Below are 19903 nucleotides of genomic sequence, written 5' to 3'. Positions count from 1 at the left end.
CTTTAGCTGCTCTCTCATTTTCTCCATATCCTGGTGCAATAACGCCACAGTGATGTCCACCCAATCTATTTTTACCATGATAGCCTTGTTCCCTTCCAAGATCAAATTCAAGATGCCTAGTGTTGGTGACGGCGCTGTTTCTACCGTCTGCATTTCCTCATCCGGGGTGCCTCCCTACGCCATTCTGACGATGCCTTCTTCTATAGTGTGTTGCAGTTTGGGAGTCGTCTCATGTCCCCCATTAAGTTTGGAAGACATATGTAACTCGCTCTATTGCACTGCCGGTTCCACAGCCTGGGGCTTCAAGACATCCTCCTGCACACTCAGAGATCTGCGAGTGGCCAACTGCAGTTTGGCAACAGCTCCCATGACCTCTCCCTCACTCACTGTCCCTCTATAGTGTGTTGCAGTTTGGGAGTCGTCTCATGTCCCCCATTAAGTTTGGAAGACATTTGTAACTCGCTCTATTGCACTGCCGGTTCCACAGCCTGGGGCTTCAAGACATCCTCCTGCACACTCAGAGATCTGCGAATGGCCAACTGCAGTTTGGCAACAGCTCCCATGACCTCTCCCTCACTCATGGATTTTTCACAATCCCTATGACTTCAGTGATATACCATTAATGGCAGCACACCTACTCTGAAAATTGTTCCAGGATCACTGTGTCCAATACTACATCAGAATGGAGAAATAAGAAAAAAATGTATAGTGGGTAAAGCTAATCAGCAACATGCTTGGTAACGTTGAAAAGGGACCCGACAGACGAGAGAGAACCGTATAAAGAGAAGTGTACAACAGACTTACTCCAGAAGGATACAACCCTGAGAGGTCAACTTAATTGATTACTCAGTGCACTGAATACACATTCCTACAGATTAAACAATGCTTTTATAGAAAATCTAACAAACCGAAGAGGCGACTAGTGGCAAGACTGAAAATGTTTAAAACTAGAACTAGGATCCCAAATGTTAGTGGTCTGATTGGCCAGCTTGCTAACTCAGAGAAGTGTAAACAGTAAGTTATGAGGGACTTTTTCTACCCTGTACAAATGGGAACCTATACGTATAGTTCAACTGGATGTCTTTTTTAAATGATCTCTCCATCCTGGTGTTGGACCCACAGCACAATACTATACCAGAAGAGCTCATTTTAGACTCTGAAGTGGAAAAAGCAGTCAAGAGGTTACAACTGGATAAGTGCCTGGGGTCAGATGGACTTATCAATACACTTTATAAGAAATTAAGGGCCAAATTTATGAAATTATGGCATTGCCCTGCGTCATGCAAGACGACTCAGGGGCAACGCAAGCCTTAAGTGAGATTTACTATGCCACGCAGAGCCACTGTATGTGGCTCTGCACTGCATATTAAATCTGGAGTAACGTAAGTTGCTGCCTTGCGTTACTCTGCCCTGGGAAGGCATTCCGGGGGTAAAAGTAGCGGTTCTCACGCATCCACCTATGGTTTTTGGCACATTCCCAGATTTACTTCCACTAATAAACCTGTAAATGCATCAAAAATGTATGCTTTCTCACGGGAGACAGAATGAGCAAAAATAACTTTACTTCTTATTTTTTTCCTTTTTCTAGTTGTGCTGCAGAGAAAAAGCCTATAAGGATTGTTTTTGAGCAGGAAGATATCCCTTCCTGCACAAAAACAATCCTGCCTGCAACACAGGTACCCTTGCTAAATAGTGCAAGGTTGCTTGTGTTGGAGCTAGGCGACAAAGCAGGGAGATAGCAGGAATGCCTCATGTCTTAGATATGGCACATTCCGGCCCTCTCCATGTAACACAGCTCAGGAACGTCTTGCTGCACTGCGTCACAAATCTGGTTTTCGGTACTTGTTAGCACCCAAGTAGCAGGGGTCTATAATTCATTCTGGAAAACGGAAGTGGCCCCTCTTTCTATTAGAAAGGCAGATATAGCTCTAATTCATAAGATGGGCAGACTCACCAAAATCTTATCAGGGGAAAGGGCACCTTCATGCACAAAAACAATCCTGGGAGGAATTGTCCTCTTTCTATTTGTGCTGCAGAATGCAGCTCACAAAGAATGAGGAGAAATGAAGATATTTCTCCTTGCTGCGCCTCCCCTGGCGAGGTGTAAGGTTTTGACGCAATCCCAGGTTTTCAAGGTCTTGTAAATCTGAAGATGTGTCAAAATCCCTGGGTGCTGCATGGGAACACCCCCGCTACATCCATGGAATGCCTCTCTTGCAACGAGTAAGGCACACAGCGATTTGTGCTGCCTTGCCTTACTCCATATCTATGTGGCCATTCAAAGCCATGCAAAAGTGACATTGAGTGGCCTTACAGATATGATTTCACAGTTTGTGTCGCCATTGCGTCGCAAAAAAGTGACGCAAAAGGGCACATAAATATGCCCCAAGATTTCTAAAGGCGATAGCTGAGTAAACTAAGCAACAAACTGATAAATCCCTGCTGAAGATTAATTAAGGTCTGATTACACTAATCGAGCTAAGGCTGAAGGACTAGCTAGTTACATATCAAATGCTGAAATTCAAATGCAGTTGATTAAGATACTAAATGCGTTCTACAGTTATAATACAAACAATCAGAGGTATATTACAAAAACCTCCAGTGTAATAAAACACAGTCACAGACAGACTGTCACCATCTATTGGAGCAACTGTATCACAGCAAGTCTACACAAGACGAGCGTGCAGTGAGGGTCTCATCATAGTTTGGGCTTATTGGTTTGTTTTAACCAAGAATGTAATATCAGGACGCTAAAACAACCAATAGATTGCAGTACTATCAATGTGAACAATGTATCAATAATTGATGTCCTGTTTCAGCTGGTCATGCACCTCATCTAGTTGGGGCTACTGGAGAGGCCTTGGGGTCTTTGTCCAGCACTTTACACTCCTAACTCATGGCACCAAAAGTGGCCTTTGGGACCCACTCTGTAGTTCTGAGACCAGTACTTGGCACAATGTTTATGGTACCTGCATGCTTGTATGACCCTCCCAGCTTTCTAAGACCAATATTATATCTTCATCACGTTTGCATGATCCACAACACTTTGATATCATCAGGAAATGTTTACGACTTTGCTGAAATACTTGTGTTGGTTCTGGTCCCCTTGCTCGATATTTTATCAGGGTTTACCAGGTGGAATTATTATTCTTCAGTAGTATAGGACACATACAACACTGATATTGTATACTTTTTGCCATAAAAACATAATGGTAGGTGTAACCATGTAATATGGTCCAGAACTGCCATCCAGGCGTTCTGGTGACATCATATACCAGGAGGACAAGTGGTTTGTAAATGTCGCCAGAAACCCAAGATCGCAACACAGGATAATATTACGTTATCTGTTAGCATTTACATATTACATGTTTATTTCCAAGATAGTTTGAAAACCACAGTACAGCTAACAAGGAGAGCTTAATGGACTTCAGATGTTTCATGAATAAATGGTTGATAAAACAGTGGACATTGGTGAGGGCCAGCAATGTATGCATTTCCGGGGCCTTATTCTTTACCACATAACCTTGGATTTACGGCACTTTCCACAGAATTGGCAGATCTCCCCGCAAAAAAATATTTGTAATTCAAATACATGAAAATAATACTACTAGGTGAATGTGCCTCACATTTGTTTTTTTTACTGCATAATTTTGCTGCATAATTTGATCCTCCATGTTGCATATTCCTAGTACCCATAACAATGGTAAAACTCTGCAGAGTGATTTGGGGACTGTCACTAGGTTAACCAACCTAACAACCACCCTACCACCACCATTACACTTACCAACCACCACCCCCCTTACCACCACCATCTTCAACACCACCACCACCACCGTCACCGTCACCCTAACCACCACCAACTTAATCACTGCCACCACCTAAGCAACTATCACTACCTCACCCTAACCACCACCTTCACTGCTCTAACCACTATCATCACCACCACCCTTAAATCCCAAACCCTAACCAACATCACCTTTTCACTCAAAAAGGCTCTCAAACTGTAGAAACTCTTTATTTAAAAAAAATAAAAAAATAAACATTTCAAGTCATCACTTAAATGTTGCTTTCAAGGAAAGATATGGCCTGTGTCTGCGTTTGTCTACTCTTGAGTTCTCATCTGAAACTATGCACCTAATTATCTAGTAAAGCTATGTCGAATCAAAGAATATATTTTTTTTTTTACACGTCATCTATAGCTATCTATTGACCTGTCTGTTGGCTTATTCTATGGAAATCATTATGTGAAGGGTGAGAAGGAACTCTATGGTAAGATGTTTCTGTGAAACTTTGGGCAAGTGATCACTGAGCCCATTCACATATGCATTAACTTCGTATTTGTTTGCTTTTAACATTCTAATTGCTCTGCAGTGGCAATAAGAAAATTTAGTGTTCATCGCATAACATGGCAATCTTTTAATAAAGCAACCTATGAACCCAAGCAATCCTGTTTCAAAAACTGGCTGTTTAGTCTTTTCTTCCTCTTCTTGTCCCTCTTCTGGAACATGGGCTCATTACTTGTGTCCTTCCCTGCGTACGTTTCAGATACTCCTTTTTAGGATGAACCTTACCAGACAGGACAGCTGTCTGGTTTGCTACCGACATCTTGAACACATTCAGAAAGCTTGTCTGAGAATGTATTCCCGCCATTGCTTACCATTGGCTCTGTGGTCACATTTTCTTGCTTCCTATTTGCTGGCTTTATTTTTTTTAGGCTGTCCAGCTTGAGTTTGCATTGCCCACACCTTATTTACAGCATCCTTCCAAGTGCTCCCTTTCTGTAAACAAGCATTTCAATTTTATTCTCATCTTGTCACATTTGCTTTGCATTCGAAGGTAGAAGTCAAATGTCAGGCCCTGTCTTCCAGAGAGCTTGGTGTTTATTTTTCTTTCTCTGACTTCAAAGTGAGAGGATATCTGTGACCATCATGCGGGCTACTGGAGGTAATTCTGAAGTGTGGTGAAACCAAATATTTTTTCGAACAAATGTTTTATTAAAACAAACACACTAGGCAATGACATTTCCACACATTATTGTTTGTGCGCTGTATACTTTTATCAGTAAACCTGTATGTCTGAGCAAATGTAATAATGGTTATTTCAACTGATGAGGTCTTGTCTCTGATGGCAGTGCATTTCCACACCACGCACACTCCACTTTACCCCACTCCACTCTACTGTATTCTGCACTACTTCATGCCACTTCACTCTACTATGCACCACTTCAAAATACACCACTACACACTACGTCACTGTACACTGCTTTGCACCATACCACACTATGCCACTCCATACCACTCTGCACTGTGTCACTGCACTCTACGGCAATTCACGCTACACCACTGCACTCTTTGCCACTCCATTCTGCAACTCGACATTCTATGCCACTCCACTGCACCACTAAGCCAATGCACTTTACAATGTACCACTCCACTCTGCGCCACTGCACTCTATCTTGCATCACTCCACTCTACCCTGTTCCATTCCACTCTACTCCACTTCACTACTCTGAAACAATCTACTCTGTGCCAATGCTATCTACGGTGCACCACTCCATGCTAATCCATTCTGTATCACTATACTCTGTCCCTGCACTCTATGCCAATGCACTCTACACCCCTTTACTTACAACCAATGCACTCTACACCAATCTACTCTGCACCACTTCACTCAACACCACTATACTCTACTCCGCAAACCTCTATGACACTGCATGCTATGCCATTTTACATAATAGTGCTCTACGTCCCTGCACTCTATGCCACTCTATTCTACTCTGCACCACTGTACTGTACGCCATTGCTCTCTACAGCACTCTGCTCTGCAACATTGTACTCTAAACCACTGCAATCTAAGACACTACCCTGCAAGACTGGACTCTCCGCCACTGAGCTCTACAGTATTTTGTACCATTGTACTCCATGCTACTACATCACTGAAGTCCACGCCACTACACTCTATGCCACTACACTTGACACCACCCTAATCTACACTGCACCCCTGCACTCCATGCCACTGCACTCCGAGTCACTCTAATCTACATCTCTGCACTCTATCCTGCACACTTCACTCTATTCTGAAACAACTGACTCTACATCACTACACTCTATGCCTCTCTTCTCCACCCTGTGCCACTCTACACTGCCCCTGTCCACTCTATGCCATTACACTCTACTCCACGACAGTCTATGTTGCTCCACTCCACTCTATGCCAAAGCACTCTACACCACTTTACTCAAAACCAATGCATTCTACGTCACAGCACTCTATGCCAATCTACAACGCACAACAACAAGTGACATTAGGTATGGTGTCCATTGTGTGCACCACAAAACATAACTGGCGAATTACAGTGGTTACATGTTTGAGCCAGAACCATAGCTCAGTTTTTACTGTGTTTTCTTCCAGTCAGTTTATAATCATATACTGCATGTATGTCTCTGCAGTACACATGCAGATGTGCAGTGTTACTTGCTATTTATGACCACTGCTGAGAGTGGGGATGAACCATGACTCACGAGAGGTGAAGCCTCCCATGGGTCATAATACCTTCTACTTCCCTCCCTCGATCATGGTAATAAATAGCATATTACTTATTATTATAATTATTAGGGGTTGGATTCCATGGCAAGATTAAAAACTGCGATGGATTGATGGATTCACTGAGCACAATTATAAATGGAATCACAATAGGTCAACATCTTTCTTGCCTCCAAGGCCACGTGGGATCCGTGGCATTCATCAGGACCAGCTCTAGAAAAAAACCTTAATCGTGTAGTGGGGTGATTTTAATTTATTTGTACCGAAGGTGCTTCATGTCTTATTGTAAGAACACAATGATAGGCTTACATGAGAAACTTTTCATTATTGGTGCCTGGTTGATCACAAACGAACAGAACACAATAACAACCATCTGTATATCCGATTTATAAATACAGAATGCATAACTGTATGTTAGTCAGTGAAAATGTGCACCATTTGGACCCAAGGTTTTGTGCCACTTCACATCACACTCCAAACACATGCATTAACAATCAGTGAGGAATGACAGTGTCTCACCCTGTCTAAAATGATCAAGCTTCATGGTGAACATTGCCTGGCTTTGTCCAAAAAAAGAAGTATCTAGAAAAAGATAGAGAATCAGAAAGCGGTAGTCAAATCCTCAAAAGCACCTTGCTCAGCCGTAAAAACATACTCCTTCAAATAAGATCGGCCAACAATTATAACAGGTTGTTACGCTTCGTGTCCCCAAATGGTGAAAAAATTAATGTCCCTTTCCATTTTTAAAACAGGGCAAAGCACATTTCTATTTCTGGGTGCTCATTAGGGGGCGTGGCTTACGCCATGAATCACACTTAAATACAAAGCTAGAGTGGTGTGTAGGAGAGTGGCCATTTTGAAGTGGTCAAATCTAGCAAGAGTTCTTTAATCTGAGTGCACGGGATGTCACTCATGGTAACAGGCAGTGGTGCAGCAGCATGTGTAAGAACATCGCAGACATCTTGAAATGGTCAGATCTAGTGAGAGTTCTTTAATTTGAGTATGTGGAACTTCACGGACACTAAGCAGGGACGCTGTGTTGCTTAAAAACGCATCAGGCATTTTGGAGCAGTCAATGAGTACTAATTTCTTTTGCTCTGATAATCTTATGTCACATGAAAATGTCCTAATCTATTTATCCTTGTTATTTTAAAATTAGGGCCCTCATTATGACCCTGATGGTGTTATGACTGCCAGGGCCACGGGCGGTCTCACCGCTGAAGGGGCGGCGGTGAAGACCACCACATTATGAGTCTGGCGGGTTCGCCTCTGCCAACCTGCCTCATCCCGGCCTGTACTACCAGGGCGGTTGGACCCGCCGGACCGGAGATTATCATCCCCGACACAGGGGTCCAATGAAGACGGCTGGCGGTATTAGGAGTTAGCTTTCCACCAGGGTTTCCACAGTGGTAGCAGCACCACGAAAACCCTGGCGGAAAGGCTATAGGTGACAGGAAGTTTCTGGCAGACAACTCCCCCCACCCCCTGCAAGCCCAATACCCCCTAACCCTCCCTTTCCATACCAGAACCCCCCACACCACCTACCAGAACAGCGCCCCCCTACCGGTACAGTGCCCCAACTCCATCCCAGCATACACGCACACAGACACTCACACACACCCCGCATACACTCTTTTCACCAACACTTACATACACACATTCACTCACAAGCATCCATACACACATTCACTCACAAGCATCCATACATGCACTCACTTCAACAATCATACATGCATTCACACACCCATACACACATGCACGCAAAACACCTTCCACCCCCTCCCCTGTGGGACGAATGACTTACCTTGTCCGGCGAGGAGGTCGTCCGGCAGGGAAAGGGAACAGGCGCTTCCACTGCCTGCAGCACCCCGCCATCAGTATACCGCCAGGCTGTATTACAGGTCATAATATGGCTGGTGGAGTCCTTTTGGCGGGGCAGGCCGGTGGTGGAACCGCCCATGCACCTCCAACTGCCAGCACGACTACTGGAGGATTTCCGCCCAAAATGTGGCAGAAATTATGCAGTACTTGTAATATGGTGGTTGGAAGACCACCAGCACTGGTGGTCTTCTGGTGCCCGCGGCTTTGGCAGTCTTGTTAAAAGACCTTCAAAGTCGTAATGAGGGCCTAAGTGACTTCCAGGGACTACCATCAACAAACCCAAATTGCTCAGTTTGAACTTTAAATACCCATCTTTGTTCTTTTTCAAAAGGGTGTTGTTTACTGATGGGTTAACTGTTACGGATTCAAGTATGACCCATTCTATCTCTTTATGGTGATGTTGTTTTCCAGAAAATAGGCAGCCAATTTTGTAGTGGCTCTTTTATATCGAATAGTGCTGCCATCTAATTTTTCGAGTAGTCGTTGCTATATACCACTTTCTGCTCTGACAGTTGATCTTATAAATAGTTTTTGTGTTACAGTTGGTATAATTCTGTAATGACGATTTGTGCTGTAGTTGTATGTCAAATTCCTTATAATGAGTTTTAACTGTGCACACATTATAGTTTCCACATGGGAAATTCCCTGTGATCCACCAAGGATTCAAGATAGGCGGCATCCTATCTATTGCACCTGTTCTTTTATGAACCAGGATGTTACGTATGTTACTTGTTCTCCTGAATGGAATTAGTGGTTGATTCCTGGTCCTTTTCATTGTATTAAGGATGTGCCAATTTTGACTTATTAAATAACATTTGAAAAAGGAGTGAAAGCTGTGACATGATTGAGTGTCTTTTTTTGTATTTCGCTTTGGTTCTAAGAAAGCATCACCTGTGCATGCTTTTTGCTTTGTTATTTGTGCATGTTATTGTTTTTAGGGTATTTCTTATCCCCAAGTTTGACAGCTAATCACTGGTTTGCAAGTCATAATTATGTATTTCACTGCAGTTTCTGAGCAATCTCAAAAACTGACCATATGGTAAATCTTCACATAGGGCATTTGGATGGTAGCTGTCAGGAGTTTGTTATAATCATTTGGTTTATGATATGTGGTTGTGTGGATGTGCCTATCACTGATCTTCCATTCCAAATTGACAAAAGACAGTTTCTCTCTATAGAATATGTTGACATCATTTTTAAGAGCTCCGCCTCTGTATTAATCCAGTTAGTGAACTATTGTCAAATTATCTTCTCCAAGGTGTTATGAAGGAGAGGTACGGGCTTTTGTTGGGTTAGTATTGGTCATCAGAATCAGACATGTACAGGTATGTCAGACTGGGGGCAAATGTAATGCCCATCAATGTTCTTTGTATTTGCAGACATAAGGTCTCTTCAAACTGAAAAAGATGATTTTAAGACGGATATACAATCCATTCCAAATTATTTTGTTGTTAGATGGTCCCAGTTGATTGCCCTCATCAATCTCTAAATGGCGATAAAGTCTTCTTGGGGGAGACTCATGTAGAGACCCTCTACATACAAGGTTACTAGGAGATTCGCCATTAATGTCCTGTTTGTGTGAAATGTTGTTCAAAACATCTTTCATATCTTGAATATATGAAGGAATTTCTTTTACCATTGGTCTCAAAATGTGATTGACAAACAAAGAAAGAGTCTCCAAAAGTGAACCTTTGCCAGAGACGACTGGTCACTTTGTGGGTGGCAATTCATATGTATTTTGAGCAGAACATAAAAATAAGGTATTCTTGGTACCGTAAAGATCAAATCTGACAAATTTTGTGAGATCCAACCCACTAGTTCCACTTCATGTACCATCACTCTGTTATCTTTTGAAAGTTTCATGATATGATCTTATCTTAAGATCTTGTAGCTATTAGCATCACTGAGTAGTCTGAGGCACTCGTTTCTATAGTCAGTTGTATTCATGATCAGGATAGCACCTTCTTTATCTGCTGGTTTGATGGTTATCTTACTGTCATAGGATGGAGAGACTAGAGCAGTAAGTGATTCCTTAGTGATATTCCAGAGTACAAACTTTTTTTCAACCAGCACTCAAAGAAAGACGAAAAGATCTGTTTTCGTTTTTTATTTGTTTAAGGAAGCTAAATATCCTCCATATGAATTCTGCACTGTGAATTATAGGAAACAATTCACAGTTAGACCCTTTTCTGTGAAATATGAGCTTTGGCAACACTGGCAAGCATTCAATAAGAGTCTTACCCATGTTAAAAAAAAAAGAGGTGTACAAATACACATCATGTGCACCTACGAGAAAATCAGTTATGACCTGGGTCCCTATTTCAAGGGTCTTATTGGGAGTTTCAGACTCAAGAAAGAATTACAAATATGTTTTTTTTTTGGGTCCAGGTCTTTATTTGAGTTGTGCTTAAGTTGGGATCTGTTTCAAGTTTGGCGTGTGATTTCCAGTTAGGTGTCCTTCAATACTTTCTTTTCATTTAAAGTATATTTTTGCTTTTTTCATTCAACCATGAGACCTAATGGAATTTCATCAACTTCAACTCTGATGACCAACCTTTAGCATGAATGTATTTTAATGAAATGGGAGATGGCTATTCTGAAGTTCCCTTTGGGCCTAACATTTCTGATGCTTGCGGAGACAGTTAACTTCTTGGCTAAGTAGTTGGGTGAGCTCAAAGGATAATTCTGTATTTCAGCCAAGTCGTTTAAAATGAGGCTTGCACTTTTAATGGTGCTACCAGTTTGTCTGGCAAGGCAAGTTAGGAGCCCAATTCCAAAGCCAATGTGCTGAAATACGAACAATAAATGGCTTCCTTTGTCTGACAAGTATCAATTGGTGGAGAGACTTCTAGCGACTTATTCAGATTTAAGGCTTTTGACCTGTACGAACCTTAGGGTTAAATGATGCAGAACAATAGGAGGAATAGAAGCTGTATTTTGAAATCATTTAATCTCGGGTCTCTAGCTCTGATGCAGTTTTTAATTTTGGGAAGGTGCTTTGATAGATTTGTTTTTTGTTTCAGTCATGGATGAGATTAAATGGTACTGCCTGTGATATCCATCACTCTTGTTAAACTAAATGTATGGTTTTCTAGTGGGCATTTGAAGTGAATGACCTTTTTATTAGCTACATAAGTTAATATGTATTTATATATATTTCACTTTTTGGGGGGGTTGAAAGGGCGGAGAAGAAGCACACTTGATCAGACAACAAGGTAGTTATTGCTTTCAGGGCACAGCATAGAACCAACAAAATAAAAAAATATCACTACTGGACACTTGCACACGTGTGTGCTATTTGTTTAGTGTACTTCAAGAGCAATACAAAGGTTAACATATTTTATTTTTAAAAAGCCATGGTATATGTTACAATTAGTGTGCAAAACAAACATTTCCATAATTAAATACATTAAGCAACAGACATTCCAACCAAAAGTCACCATTCTAGTTTGCAGAATTTAAATTCCACAGTGGTGAAGGAACGTTTGGAAAACTTTAAAGATATATCTCTGATACATTAAATACAAGTGTTTTCAATTATTTGTCTTTCCAACCTAAAAAGTATGCCTGTAAAGAAAATCATACTTTGAGATGACTAGTGTAGAAAGCATGTATGTTTCCTATGCATCACTATAATGGTCCATTGCTCAAAGTCCCAATGTGTATTTTCTAGGGGAACACAGTCTAGGGTGTAATTGGTCTATGGCTGCACTGTGCATCAGACAACAAAAAGCAACCTAATGGGTACAAACCTGTAGCATTCCGAAGAAATAGCACTGGATCCACCAATGAAGTCGGAAAAGTATGACTTTGTTATTTTCCAGCAAGTCTGCTTATCCATGCTGGAAATTGTGATTCCTCTGAAATGTGTTAGAACGTCACTCTTTTGTTGCTGTATGTGTTGCAGATATACAATGGCGCAACAGAGGAAAGAAAATTGATATAAATATGACAAAAACTGAAACACATGTTGCTCAAACATTCAGTCTGATTAGTTTACACGAGTTAAGCAGCTGTCTCAAGAGCTCAACTGAATTTTCATCTATGTATCTTACATTTCAGGGTTACTATCAATAGTGGTTATGAAAATATATAATGACGTCAGCTAAACTGTTTCTCATCTGCATGCTAAGACTTTGCTTGAAAAAGAAAAAAACAGTAAAAAGAAATATCCTTTATTTACAATAACTGTTAGAAAGAAGACAGTTTACACTGTAGAATAGTGTTTAAGTTGTGGAAAGCTGAGTTTGCATTAGTTTAAGATGACAGTACAAAAAATGCAGTTTGCCGCCTCTGGCAATTTCTATTAGTGCTCTTAAAGTGGAAATAAGAAAGTGTCCAAATGTAGGATAGCTACATATAAACTGGAAAAGTCAATGTAAAGGTGACACAGCTGCTCAGAATATCTTTCCAGATGAAAGCATAAAATATTCTAATTTGCATCATGGGGTCTTCCTTTCTCCTGAGGTCAGGCAAAACAGCATTCCTTAGTTTACAAGGATTAACATTTGCACGTACAGTAAATACACCCCGCCAAAAACGTTAGGTTCGAAATGAGATGGAACAACATATTTGGAACTGTCCATATTCCCTTTAACAAGCAAGGATATTCACGGTTGTGCATATTCCCAACATTTCGTGGTGGCAGAGTTACCTCAAATGCTACCTCGAGGAAGGGACAAACAATCAACAGGTGCAAGCAGTTCTAGAAATTGTTCAACCTTGTAAAACAGCCTAATGTGAAAAAATCGGAATAATCCGAAAAAATCAGTTTAACTTGCAGGAAGTCACCTCTGATTATCTGTTCCTGTTGTGATAGATGTTTTTCCAAAGTAGGGCATTGCTGCGACACCATTAACATGGTCTGATCTATCCGACCTTCAAATATTCAGGGCAGTGCGTTGATTTGGAAGAAGCATAATGGAAAATGTATTCAGTCAAAGCTTGTCATCTGTCATTTCGAGAAACTGAGCATACATATCTCTTGAACATTCACCTTTCTGGTTGAAGAGGAATTTGTAGTAGCTGCCATCTGCACAAATAGCTGGGGAAAAACATTTCTAATTATTCTACACTTCATTCTGTATAAACTGCAAGCTTTCAATGCAACAGTAGTTTAAATTAGAAGAAGCAAAAGCACAAACTGAAAACGTACAGGATTGTTATCAACACACGCCACTGCATTCACATTAGACTATATGGTAATTGATTTATTTCATCATTACTGTAGACATATGACACACGCCTAATGGTTTACCATACTAAATAAAGACCCAAACAGAATGCTACATAAAAATAATATAGGAACAAACACTATGGCGGATCACAATGAAGCAGAACCTACAGTGCTTCAAAGAAGAAAACCGTCATCGTGGAGTGTTTTTAAATCAACATTTTAATATTTAAGAAATGCGAATTGTCTGGAGAAATGAGATCAATCGAAAATGTCAAAAGTTTCACATTCATGGCACTTGTCTTTCAAGAATTAATAAACACTGACTGTACTAGCACGTCCTGCAGGATTGTCAAAGTATATACATTCAAGCATGTCAATACGGCGCTAAGCCTTACTAAGCCCTCCATTCCTGAAGCACCTAGCATTATCTGTTTGCTGGTTTGTGAGGGATGTACAAATGAAAATGTCAAGTAAGAATCTGTAAACGTTTTAACATTTTCATGACATATTTCGCAAACCTTTTCTTCCAATACTCATCAAGAAGGTGAATCCAGAACGCCTATCCACGACAAACATACAAAAAATCGAATTCATTTGTATGAATAGGATATTAACATAATGTGATCAATTCCACATTTGAAAGTTAAAAATTAGTGGTACTGTGTTTTTATATATTTGTTTTTTCAAAGAGTCTCCTCTACAATTTTCTTTTAGGCACCTGTGCTTCCTCAAACTGTCTTTCTAATGTATTAAATACTTGTGAATATTTCCCCCATACTGTTCTCTGCTACTTTTTTAATACACATCTAGTGCTTTTATTGTGTGTCGTTCTGATCTTTACATCTAGAGTAACAGTCATCATATTTGGCAATTTTTTATATTTCAAATGTATATTTGTCGTTTTTCTCCTTACTTCAAAATGGTTACAATATACCTTTCCATCTTTCCTCGTACACTTTTATCTACTACTGCATTTTCAGAAAACCATACTTTCCTTAGGGCACACGTCTTCTTTAGAAAAAGTGTAACCAAAGTTACATCATGAAACTTGCCAATAGCGAACAGTGCAGAAATAGGTATAATGCGTTCTGCATTAGAGAGGGCAAGTTGACCACTCTGAGTTTATCTCAGACCAGAGATTCCTGTTAAGGGTCACGTTTTTTATGGATCAGGACTACTTCACAGTGGTCAAATTTGTGTGGTCACTAGCCTTGTAGACTGCATGAAATAGCCAGGTTGTGGGCAAGGTCCTGAACACTTTTTAATATTTCCGAAAAAAAGATAAATAAAAGTATGACATCCCCAACAATCAGTAATAACCAGACTGCCAATGGTACTGGCTCCAGAGCTCAAATACAGATTTTCATATTGGTTCACAATGTTAACTACAATTATTCCCTTATTTATTACATCACTGCTTGTTTCCTAAGGTGAGTGGATTTATGACAGATCATGCAGCAAAATTACTAAATTCACACACTGGATCTTCCTGATGAAAAGCCGAACAGTTAGAATATTGCTTCTACTATTAAATTTTTTTGCTGGCCTCTAAAAACGACCCATTCTTTAGTCTTACAATATTTCAGAGAGTTAATTGTGAAATTAAATCCATAGTGAAGTCTGGCTGCTCACTTAAATGCCGTCTTTCACTGAATTCAATATGACTGTCCTGGTGGGCATGATTCTGTTTCATATGCAGATCCCAAAGAAACCCCCTTTTTGAAGCATATAAACAGACTACATGAAGATCTTGATACCAACCTTTTATAACTTCAATAGTCTCATAAACTGTCTACCAGCAATACTACTTAAACTCCAATTCGCACAGAAATAAGCTGCAGCACTGGCCACTAATGCTTTACAGAATATTTTTGCCTTCCGTAATCAAGAGAGCATCCTTTCAAATCCAGACTATGATCAATAATATTGCAAGCTCTAAAGTACATTTTGAGAAAGGATTGCACCTTACCTTAACAATGGCATGTTTCCACTTTTTGGAAAGTAAGGGTAGACAAGAATTTGGGACTCACATCTCTGTCTTTCTAAAAGCTTTGTTCTGATCTTATTGAGTTAGATGAAGACCAGTCCAAAAACACCCAGTGCTGGGCATGCCAATAATTAGCCTTCTCTAATGCCCAAGCCAAAACATGTTATGGAACATCACATATCCAGCCACAATTTAAAAAGATCCACTAGCAGCATTTAAATAAACACAGCAAGCTAGATAAGAGAAGCCATGAACATGCATATACTAATGAGCCCCCACCCATTTATAAACACCTTACTGAGATCCCTGAGCAAAATTAATTAATAGTTATTATACCAACGGCACTGGACTGTCCCAGAAAATTATTTTAATGTTGGGAAAAGATCAGCCAAGACAGGTGAAGAATCAGTAAAGGAACACATTGCAACATAAAACATACTTGTGATATCCCTTTTAAATAGTTCGCTAAATAATAGATAGGCATTCGAAAAATACCACTGAATACAGATCTAGAATTATGTTCTAACCTGAAATGTCATAGCTCAAAATGTCTTACATACTTCCTTGGAACCATGCAATAATTTATCATGACTCATCACAAAGACACAGTACTTCAATTACACATACTTACCTACAACTGCATTAGGCTCCGTTCCAAAGGCACAAACACATGGCGAGCCAGAGGGAACTTGGAATTTGGAAAAGCTCCATTTGGAACTGAAGTACTTTGGGAGGAAGCTGGCTGATGCCAAACTACAGAAAAACAACAGAAAAAAATGCGTTTTTGCTGATATTATAAAATGAACAGAATCCCAAGTTATTGCAGTTTTTGTCTAAAATGTCCTCCACAGAAAGAGCTACAAGTCGTGAAAACTGTACAATGCTACTAATAGACTATTCTTGTGTGCAAACATTTTGGCAAAGAGGATGAATCTACTTCATAAGTTCCGGCTGTGTAAATTTAGAATCATGCAAATACACCTGACAGATATTAGTGTCGTGGAACAAATGTTTTATGATGCAGACAACAATCACTGATATACATGGCAAATGTGATTTTCAGAGCATTTGTTTTTAACTACCTCTAAATTTTATAAGAACCATTAATGAAACTAGGTGATCCAATACCACCATATACAGTATATAATCACCTATACCAACACCACTACCATTCTACACCACCTCCAAACCCAAACCCAGTACCATCACCATCAGTACTACCACCACCAACATCACCACTACTACCAGCATTAACAATATCAACACCAAATGCAGCACCCATACAACTACAGCCTATATTACCACAACCTATGCTGTCAAACATGACTATCCAACAAACACCAACTTTTTTGTTTTAAAAAGAGCATAGTTTTGAATGGAAATAATTGAACTTCAAAAGATGGCACAAGTCTGGAGAAGGCAAATCTTTCTTATCCATACACTGTAATACCCCAGTGTTTGCAGATACCAGGGTATTCAAGGGAAACCACAAGGTGGTTGTAGTAAGCAGTTTTAATTGGTGACCTTAAGTTAAAAATTGAGGTCTTGAAGATGCCTTATCAAATATTTAATTACTGAAGGAATTTCACATTGTGAATTTAGGTGAGACTTACAATTCAATCACAGTTCGTAATTATGACCAACAGTGTCACTGACAATAACATCAAGGTAAACATAATCTGGCAGCATATTTCTAAATAGTATTTTGATAATGGAGGCCACACGAGATGACCAACACTTCATCAGTTCTAAATTCTGAAGCACACAAAGTCATGCTAAAGTAAAATACTTACATTTCACTTGCAGTACACCATTCCTTTCTTATCAACTAAACAACACTCTAGCAATTAAATTTTGTGTTAAAGTCTTATTTAGTTAGTTGTGGATGGTGTGCCTTAAGTAACAGAGGTAAAATGCTACATGACTTACGGCTGTCCCCTACCTTGACTGTTTGTTCCTTTTCGGATCTTCTGCTGCAAAAATGTGTACAGTTCCATGATCGCTTGACACACATATCAGTGAAGCATCCTGGTTGAAATTAATACTGAAAAGAAACAAAAATCTTTATAAAATCAGGACTGAAGGGGAAATGGAAAACAATATTTGTTACATTCAAGGTACACAATTCTACTCAGGCCAACAGTGACAACTTGAATCAGTCCTAAGAATAAATACATAAAAAAACAGAGATCACAATTATCTCTCAAAGCACTTTTCCTTTTCAAGTTAAAAATGTTTCCTGCATTTCACATGACAAAGTGAAGACAAGTACACATTTCAATTAATATTTACACCATCAAATTTAGAGTAATGCAAATTAAACAACCAGGCTACAAACTGTTTAACTCATAATTCTTAAAACTTAAAAAAAAAACAGTTTAAAAAACCTAACAACATGTTGGTGTACTTTCTAGGCATTTACGCTGGGGTATATTCCGGTATACCTGAACGTAAGTTAATTAAGAAATAAGGGAATGGTAAAGAATGGGTGGAATGCCAGGATTGTGGCATGATGTGGAAACCCTACTGGAAGACTACCATGAATTCTTCTCCCGCTACCAGGCAATCCACCAAGGGCTGCGCAATACAGACGGCTTGTCCATTTTCCTCTGATCACGCTGGAACTTTGTGGTCTCTGCCCACGCCACTGTCTAACATAATCTTTTATGTGTTGAGAATTGGAATCTGAATGCCCCAGATTATTTCGGCTAACTGCGTATATTTATTCGGCAGCCTCCAGCAAAGAGCAAAAAGTTAAGGAGCTCCTAATCTCGGACATCAGGGCCTCCAACTCCACAGCCAATCTCCTCCTGACTGGAGATTTCAATGTAAACTTACTCTGCAATTTCTTTTGCAGCCTCTCTACTGAAACAGCAGATTCCCAGTGGCTGATTGCATCACAGGTAACATCTTCATAAAGATCTGATCCTATAGCACATAATTTGATAGCTGCTTTAGAGGGGGTGACCTTGCTTGCACTGAAGGGGCACTATCCCAAAGATAAACCATCCCAGTACAAACATTTGTCTCCGAAAAGAACTGCGGACTTAGATTATACTTTCTGCTCCATCCCATTGCTATCAAGGCAGTTAACTCTTCCATCATCACTCTGCAATGCCAAAGCAATCATATGCCTCAAAGCCCGACTACAGAACATTGCAATAATGCACATAACATTTTAAGGACCGTTGGTCCAAGCGTCGTCACTCACCAAAATTGGAAGCAAGTTAAATAGTCCTCAGAAGTTGCAGCAAATTACATGACATGGAAATCAACTCTGGTTAATGATTCCTGTTGCAGCACACCATTTATGACTGAGAATCCTTTGTGCAACAGCTTCTTTCTGCCCTTGTCAGCACCTAACAGGCCTGCCCAGGACTCAGGAATCTATTTCGTTGCACCCCTGGTTTTCAAAAGACTTTAAAATCATTGTAAGTTATTTGAACAAAATGATCACATCACTGAAATCTGGGTTTAGTGCAGTTTCCCCAGAGGAAATACACAGCCTGCGTGGATGCTGCAAAAATTGAATCTGACAAGCAAAACAGAGACACGAGAAAGCACTTCAACTGGAGCTGTTTATGGCCTGCTGAACCAAAAATTCAAAGGAGTTTTGGATCGTTATTAATCGCCTCAATAGAAAATCTGAAACTGTTAAATTAAACGGAAATAATGTCACTGCTGAAAATTGGGCCACACATATCGGCACTTTTTATAAAACCAAAACAGAAAGCTGTAACTCGCAAGCCTGCTTTATCAAACCCAGGCAGACGAGAGATTTGAGGCTGAAGAAGTTCAAAGCCACCAATATTTGTTAACCATCATGGCTAAAAGAATAGCAACCTTGATCACGAAAAGTAGAGCCGATGGCGCCCCTGGTCCAAATGGCATCCCTGATCATCAGTATACCAGAACATCGAGTTTTGGTCCCGTTTGATGGAGAAGCTGTTCATAACCTGTCTCAACACTGACTCCATCCCCCGTCCTGGCAAGGATCGATATTGCATACCATTTACAAAAAGGGCCCAGTGGCGAACCCTGACAAATATCCTCTCATTGCCCTCTTGAAGGCTGAAGCAAAAAACGTTGCCTCCCTATTGCAAGAAGATTTGAACGCTTGATCAAATTAGAAAAAAAAACTGACCTCCTTCAAACAAACGAGTTTCAGGCCTGTTAGGTACCACCAACAACTTAGTGGCCATGAGGATGCTAGTGGCAAAGCAGATAAGGAAAAACAACTTCTTTACTGTTGCTTTGTAGATTACAGTAAGGCCTTCGACCATGTCAGCCACAAGCAGCTCTGGTCAAAGCTTAAAGCG

General features: G+C 40.2%; 1 protein-coding gene across 4 annotated transcripts in view; it reads right to left on the bottom strand.

Annotated features, from left to right (window-relative positions):
* Positions 1 to 11745: 11745 nt before the first annotated feature.
* The window catches only part of WDR45B (WD repeat domain 45B), a 217890-nt gene continuing 209732 nt past the window's right edge, over positions 11746 to 19903 (bottom strand). For 3 of the 4 annotated variants that reach the window (XM_069200359.1, XM_069200360.1, XM_069200361.1), the window contains 3 exons: positions 17527 to 17628; positions 16216 to 16337; positions 11746 to 13465 (listed from right to left, as the gene is read on the bottom strand). In XM_069200359.1, the coding sequence (XP_069056460.1) occupies positions 13359 to 13465; positions 16216 to 16337; positions 17527 to 17628 (331 nt within the window). In that variant the 3' untranslated portion in view covers positions 11746 to 13358. Of the gene's footprint in view, positions 13466 to 16215; positions 16338 to 17513; positions 17629 to 19903 lie in introns of those variants that run through there. The other variant, XM_069200362.1, reaches the window with a different exon arrangement.

This window comes from Pleurodeles waltl, chromosome 7 (genome assembly GCF_031143425.1).
Source record: "Pleurodeles waltl isolate 20211129_DDA chromosome 7, aPleWal1.hap1.20221129, whole genome shotgun sequence".
NCBI lineage: Eukaryota > Metazoa > Chordata > Amphibia > Caudata > Salamandridae > Pleurodeles > Pleurodeles waltl.
The sequence above is the reverse complement of the archived record's forward strand: the minus strand, read 5'-3'. Positions and strand labels throughout refer to the sequence as shown.